The 7,775-nt window shown below is 35.5% G+C and overlaps 1 protein-coding gene across 1 annotated transcript; it reads left to right on the top strand.

Moving 5' to 3' along the window:
- The first annotated feature begins 351 nt into the window (after positions 1-351).
- Positions 352-7,267, top strand: LOC116262490 (1,4-alpha-glucan-branching enzyme 2-2, chloroplastic/amyloplastic-like). Its single transcript, XM_031641925.2, is given in 13 exon segments — positions 352-449; positions 938-1,018; positions 1,712-1,828; positions 1,915-1,998; positions 2,375-2,496; positions 2,984-3,093; positions 4,541-4,686; positions 4,784-4,894; positions 5,739-5,867; positions 6,317-6,391; positions 6,393-6,430; positions 7,043-7,169; positions 7,214-7,267. Coding segments are annotated over 13 exon segments (1,203 nt in total). The 5' UTR covers positions 352-440.
- The last annotated feature ends 508 nt before the right edge of the window (positions 7,268-7,775 follow it).

The following is a 7,775-nucleotide window of genomic DNA, read 5'->3' as shown; positions in this document are numbered from 1 at the left end:
TACATTGTTTATGACATTGTTATAAGCTTTTAGGCTGTCTGATAAGGAATTGCTTACCACCAATAAGCAGTTGCCCATGATTTTGCCTGGTGCATATCCGCTGATATATTTGCATTGATAGTTGTTGTCATGGATGGAAGAAGGTTCTTGTAGTTCAGATTTCAGAATGTGGCATGCATACATAAGCTACCTAGTTTTCACTTGGCTTTAATATAGCTGTCTAAAATAATTTTAAGTTCGTTACTTATGGTCACAAGTTGCATATTTTTCTTGTGTGTTTTTGAATTGTTTCTTTTTATCTTTGCAATCTTATTGTTATTCTACTGTTGTGGGTTATTTGATGAATCCTGCTTCTGAAACACTTGTCTCTATTTACATGCTATTTACAGTCAGCTTCTCTTGTTGGCGATTTCAACAATTGGAATCCCAATGCTGATATCATGACACGGGTAAGTCATGTTATCGGAGTTTGATTGTTAATTCAATATCAGTTTTGTTTTGTTTTATTTTTTTTCTATTATCTCTGTAGATGGCTTTAACAGTACCCTTGTTCAACCTTTTCTACAAGAATAATTACATTCTATAGGTCTTCCAATCTTACCAAAACTTGTTCTTCTCCTAGAGGAAAGTTGTCAATCTAGGTGATCTGCATGGAACAGAATCTACTGTCAATGGTTCCTTACCGGCTTCTGGGTCAACCATTCCTATTCCATTTGTTTTATGTTAGTTAAGAATAAATTGGTTACTTATTTGCTTATGGGAAAGAAGTCTTTGAATTACTACTGGTATCTTATCATTACCAATAACAGTTACATGATAGAAAAAGACAGTACAGTTCAAATGAGAAGATGGTAAATTTGTTTTCTTTCTTTCTTTCTATTCAGTCATTTTAGCTTGATCTTCAGTTTCTTATAGTCTGATATTCATCTGACTGCAGAATGAGTTTGGTGTTTGGGAAATTTTCTTGCCAAATAATGCTGACGGCTCACCACCAATCCCTCATGGATCACGTGTGAAGGTAGGCATGATAGATTATTTTGGAATTCAATTTCACAAGGGGATTCTATTCTGAAACCAATCCTAGCAGTTATTGTATTGGAATGTATGAAGATAGTTTTTTACTTGATAACCTTTTTTTGCATTGTTTACTTTTATTGGCATTTTTCATATATGGAATATACCAAATGCATGCCCACTGGGGCAGAGGTGGAGCCAGAATTTTTTTTAAGGATGGGGTGGGGTGTGGGGGGTGCAGGCGCAAATAGTATCTTCAAAATTTGTACAGGAGTCCAATTTCAATCCAACAATATTTTTCAGAATTTTACATGTGCTAAGTTAATTTTAACTTATTTTAAAAAAATATAAGCATACTTTTTTTTTTCAAAATGTGAGGTGGGGCCCTGGCTACTGTCAGCCTCACCTTTCCTTCGCCCCTGCACTTGAGGACTTGTTTGATTGTTTTTTAGGTAAATAACATTTGAAAAGGCTTGTTGTATTGGAGGTTTTCATTTGTTTTTATTGGAAGAACCAGTACATTATTAATTTATTTCCTATTAATATACTTAATGGTCCATCTTTGTTGCTGAGAATTCAGAATGTTTTAGTAACCAAAGTTCTATTATTTGAAGCTGTTAGTCTTTTTGAGTAATTTTGCTTGAGATGCATTTGGTCTAATGGAATTATCTTTATTTACTTTTTTGAAAAAGTGCAGATCCATATGGAAACTCCATCTGGCATCAAAGATTCAATTCCTGCTTGGATTAAGTTCTCTGTGCAAGCCCCTGGGGAAATCCCGTATAATGGCATATATTATGATCCACTTCCTGAGGTATGCTATTTAATGAACAAACTTGTTAGAGGAAGAGGCTTCCAAGTTTTCCCGAGCTTTTACATTAATTTTGATTTTTCTTCTAGGAAAAATTTGAATTCAAGCATCCCCAGCCAAAAGCACCTAAATCATTGAGGATATATGAAGCACATGTTGGGATGAGTAGTCCGGTAGGTACAACTTCTAGCTGCATTGCTTTTGATGCTTCTAACAACCCTCTTGATTTGTTCTTATAAAATAACAAAAGCTTTGCCATGCTCTTGGGAATCTTATTGAAACTTGCAGATAATCATGTAGGTTTTGCAACTTGGTGATGTAATGATCCCCATGAACCATTGCTTGTATGGTTAAGGGTTTGCAGGTGAAGGTTTAGAACAATAACACAAATGAAACAATAGGCTATAATATAAATAGTATATGGGTTGGTTTTCTTATTTTGTTTGCTTCTGATCACCTGATATTTGATGGTTGCCTTTTCTAATTCCTTGTTCATTTACTATGTTGTATGTTTGAAATTGTTCTAGCAATTTTGGTTTTGAATTTCAGGAACCTAAGATAAACACATATGCTAACTTCAGAGATGAAGTGCTCCCACGAATCAAAAGGCTGGGATACAATGCTGATCAACTTATGGCTATTCAAGAGCACTCATACTATGTGAGCTTTGGGTATGTCTTCTTACTCGGAATATGTTCAAGGGTCTTGACTCTCTAGGGAGTTGGTTAGTGGAGATCACGAGTTTGTACATATTTTTTCCCTTTAAGCACTGAAGTTGTTTCTGCAACTTTTTATTTAATGTTAAACATGTTTGTCCACAAATTCATTTACTCCATTTTACATTACCTTGGCTGCATTTGCATTTAATAAAAAGGTAATTCAGCTGATGTTTCCATTAGAACATCAAGACAACCTTGCTCTGGACCTGTTTCAAGGGAATGCTGTTTCTTTGGTGTTTAGTTCTTTAGCAATTGGAGTCTGTCCAAGTCACTTCTGTGAATGTTTGCATCATGTGCTAGTATTAGTGAATATAATTGTATGCATGTGTACATATACTAGTATTAGTTCATCATTCTCATTATGTTAGCTGCTTTGTAGTTTTCTCCTCAAAAATTGAAAATATATAGGTAAAAGCTAATGCTATTTTTTTTAATTCAGGTATCATGTAACGAATTTTTTTGCAGTAAGCAGTCATTGTGGCACCTCTGATGATCTCAAATCACTTATTGATAAGGCTCATGAACTGGGGTTGCTTGTTCTTTGATAAAGTTTTTTTGCATTATGTGAGAAAAGTTGAATGCCTTGCCAATGCATTCAACAGAAATACTTGCTCTGTTGCTTAAGATACTGAAATGTTTGAACTCCTACATGTTCCAATGCTTAATGAAGATCCTCAGAGGATTGGTGTGTTGTTTTTCTACAGTGGCCTGGTCTACTTGAAAACTTATGATTCAGGACTAAGGAGTAGAGTTTCGGGTTTATGAAGCCTCAGAATTTGAGCATGCTTTGTTTTCGAGGATGGTTCATAATGGATGAGCTGAGAAAGGAAATAATAGTTGTTGCAAAATCCTTGTTTTATTTATGATTGTTTATTAATTTATATTTCGGGATTTTCCCTGATGTCCATCGTGACAAAAAATGAGTTTAGCAAGCTCATTATTGAGGTTTAATTTCCCGCACAGGTGCAGCTGATTTTACCTGAGTGGTTGACTCCTTTTTGTATTTTGTGCTGCTGTAAGGACTTAATGAAACTTTCGAAGAGTCATAATCTTCTGGTATAGAGGGCCAACCTTGTCATGTTCTATATAAACATCCAAACAATTTTATGCCTAAGAGACAAAATTCTCTTTCACTTGATGCCATACTCAGAGAATTGTAGTATAAAAGTTCTTGAAAAATGAGTTACGTCCCCCAGGGGTTGAAAAGTTTTCAAAATCTGACTTGGAACTTCTACATAAATTTTTTTGTTCCACCTCTGCTAATCGGTGCATCATCATAAAATAATATTTAAGTTGCTATAGTTTATGAAATATTTTTGGCAATCAAATCTGAAAAACGGAGTCAGTATAGTGTCCTATCTGGTGAATTATGTTTAGTTTTGCCATTAGATTTAGGTATTTATTTTTTGCAAGGAACTGTTTAACCCTAATTTGTTGGGATCATATAGCTGTCCAAGCAGCATCTATCAATTTAAAGCACTGGAGTTGCCTCCATTGATTGGCTATTTATTTCATCCAGATCAAATCTGTACTTTGTAAGGTTTGAGAAAGAAACATATTTTTGGCTCTTTTTTCTGAGTCTTTGCTCCTGCATCAGAATTTCAACTTGACATTTTTTCCCCTCGGATAATGTTGCAATATGTATGATAATGACATTAAGAGGACTTTTCTGCTTTGTTTGGAGCGGTGCCCGAGTTAGTGGTGGTGGAGGCTCAAGTTCTTGCCCTTGGTGGAACTATTGCTTGATGTAATTCTTTCATGGTGCTGGGGAAAATACTTTTCATTTCCTTGTCTGCGCTCTTTCTTTTCCTTGCATCGGATTCTTTTGCTTTGTCTAAAATCTTCTTGACAGTGAACTTTAATATGTCCAAGGTTCAGATCCATGAATGTCTCAATACATAAACTTTCCATTTATGTATATGAAAAAAAGACATTGTGCATGAAAAATCTGTATTTTAATAAATATCTTCTTAGGTGGTTTAAGTCTTAATTATAGGTGTGATCATATACAGCCATGCTTCGAACAACGCACTGGATGGCTTGAACATGTTTGATGGTACAGACACACACTATTTCCACAGTGGTCCACGAGGTTATCATCGGATGTGGGGCTCTCGCCTCTTTAACTATGGAAATTGGGAGGTAACACCTACTGAGTTCCAACCTGAGCTCAACTCTCTTTTTTTCATTTTCTCTTCTTTTTCAGGTCATATTTTGTTTGACTTGTGTTCAACTTTAGGTATTGAGGTTTCTGCTTTCTAACGTGAGATGGTGGCTGGAGGAATACAAATTTGATGGTTTTAGATTTGATGGTGTCACCTCGATGATGTATACTCACCATGGTTTGCAGGTATATTGGGAACTTCTCTTGTTTGTTGTTTCTTCCTATACATTTTATTTAGCCGTTTATCTTGAATTTGATTTCGAAAATTGTTTTTCTCGTATTGGTTCAATGTATAGGTGTTCTTTTGGCTAATTAATCAATATGGTGGTCCCTCCATCATAGCTAGAATTGCAAATGGGCTGGGTATGGGACAGAATATATGTCAGAGGTTGGGATGATTCAAGACTTGGTAAATAGAAAAACAACAAAACTTTAAACCAAATCTGGCCTATTTACAACCCTAATTATGTCCTCTCTTATATTTCACTTCTCTCTGCCTCTCTTGCCTTTTCTTTTTTGGCTAAGAAAGATTGCAGGTGGGCATTGGACATTCAACTGTTTCTTGCTATTTATCAGTTTGGTTGGCTCAGTCTAAGTCACATGAGTACTTCAGTAGGTCCCATACCTACACAGACAAAACTGGTATTTAGACATGAGTACTTCAGTAGGTCCCATACCCACACGACAAAACTGGTATTTAGACACACCTACATACTTTTTGGATCGAAACTGATCCAAACCTCTTATTTTACTTGATCTTCCTTGCTTCTAACACAGTTTACATTCTGTTTTTGTGAGTTATTTCTCTTTATATATGTTGTTTATTTAAATGTTGTTTTCATTTTTAACTTTTTGTATTATTTTGCATATATAAATATACACACCCTGCTGTACTCCCACGCCAACATTTTCTAAAGTTGCCCGTATCTGTTCCTGTATCAGCATTTATTTTGGTTTGACCTCATTGGCAGCATTATTTGTAGTCTCTATATTCTGCTTCTAATTATGAGCATGGTGAATTTTTTATCAGGTGGCATTTACGGGAAATTATAATGAGTACTTTGGATTTGCAACTGATGTAGATGCTGTGGTTTATTTGATGCTTGCTAATGACCTTATACATGGTCTCTATCCTGAAGCAGTTACTGTTGGTGAAGATGTAAGGGCAGTACTTTCCAATGTTACTATGTCTTTTCCTTTCCGTATTGATTAGCTAGTTAGCATGTGAATATGTTTAGACTAGCTTGGTGCTATACCCACTTTGTCATGCATCTTCATAAATTTGTTATGGAATTATAGCATTATACGGGTCTCTCTAGGAATTGCAATGCATCAAAAAGTTGATGTACTTGATGTATATTGTGAATCTATGAACAAGTCATCAGACGCAATTGTTGTGCTAGTCTTTATAGTAGTAACAGGGAAGGGAAAAAATAAGTTAATATTACTGCTTAGTAATCCATTTCGTCTACTTTTTCTATGCTAAGGCTTCTGTCATGGATATGGTTCTTTCCTTTTTTTTTTCAAAATAGATATGTAGAAGACTTTATTTATCATATCTCAAATCTTGTATTTGCTTACATATTTTCTTTTTGTCTCAATTTGCAGGTTAGTGCTATGCCAACATTTTGCATTTCTGTGAAGGATGGAGGGGTTGGGTTCGACTATCGCCTTCACGTGGCTATTGGCTATTGCAGATAAATGGATTGAGCTCCTCTCAAAGTAAGTGTTGTTGCTTTGATTTTGGTATATCTTTCATATTTATTGGCAAAACTGAGGAATATATGGACAAATAAATTACATACAAACTAATTGTATTGATCAACTTCAAGTTGGCAATAAATAGCCTCTTGATGCAAACTGTTAGACAATTTGGATTTTTCTAGGTATAGAGAATCTTCAATTCAATTTTGATGCCTTTCTTGCGGTTTCTCCATGTACCTCAAGGTGAAACAAATGGGTAAAGATTGGTAGTTTGGAAGTTGGAACACGAAGAATTGATGCCTTAGTTGTTAATAAAGTCAACGGTTGTGGTAGTAACCTATATTCACTGGCTAGATCGTGTGAAATAAAATTCAATTATGTAATGGGCACACGGAATTACTTCTCTCATCAATGTAATGCTAGCAGCTCTAATGTATCTTTTAATCTGCAGAGAAACTATTTATTTCCTTTTTACTGCTATTGATGAATAGGTTCCAACTTTGTAGTTCTAGTGCCGCGAGACTCATTGTCTGTGTTTCTTATTTTCATCATTTATTTGTTCTTTTCATTCAAACTTTTGTGTGGTTGATGTGGAAACTTGACATTTCATGCTACCATTTCCTGGTATAGGAAAAAGGATGATGAGTGGTTAATCGGTGACATTGTTCACACACTTTCAAATCGAAGATGGCTGGAGAAATGTGTTGCATATGCAAAGAGTCTCGATCAAGCACTTGGTGGTGACAAGACTCTTAAGGTGGTGTCTTTGGCTGTACTTTTTTGTGCTTTTGTTTTTAACAGTGTTTTTATGAAGCCATTGTTGAGGAAACATCCCAGTTTGGGACTTTTATATGACATAGGTTTCAAAATTTTTAAATTTTGTTGGAGTCTGTATGTAAAGGGTTAAACTTAACCCATTATTGGAAATTGTAATAAAGAGAGTGCAACTAAATGGGTCTTACAAGTCTCGTCAGCTAGCTTTTGAGAAAAAGGTTCCCAACACATGGAATCAAACACTGTCGCTGTATGAGCCAAAAGAAAAGGCGAGCAGGCTGCCCTGAGATCTGAGTCCGCAAAACCTTTGATTCTCTTTTCTCTTCTAATCCCAAGGGAAAAAACGGCATGGTGCATTCATACGTTAAAAGCTTGAACCAAGCCTCAGACAAATAAGCATATAATACGAACTGCATCAAATGTTCTTTTGTCCCTTTTTTCCTTTAAAAATTCTATTGTCATGCCGCACACTCTGGTCTGTACTTAAGAAGTTTCTTCAACTAGTGGAACTCAAGCCACGAACAGTTAGTGCTGGTGGAATAAGGGGAAGATCGAGAACAAGTTAACGCAAAAGACAACCAAAAGTATG

The sequence above is a fragment of the Nymphaea colorata genome, chromosome 1 (assembly GCF_008831285.2).
Source record: "Nymphaea colorata isolate Beijing-Zhang1983 chromosome 1, ASM883128v2, whole genome shotgun sequence".
Classification (NCBI taxonomy): Eukaryota; Viridiplantae; Streptophyta; class Magnoliopsida; order Nymphaeales; family Nymphaeaceae; genus Nymphaea; species Nymphaea colorata.
The sequence above is the reverse complement of the archived record's forward strand: the minus strand, read 5'-3'. Positions and strand labels throughout refer to the sequence as shown.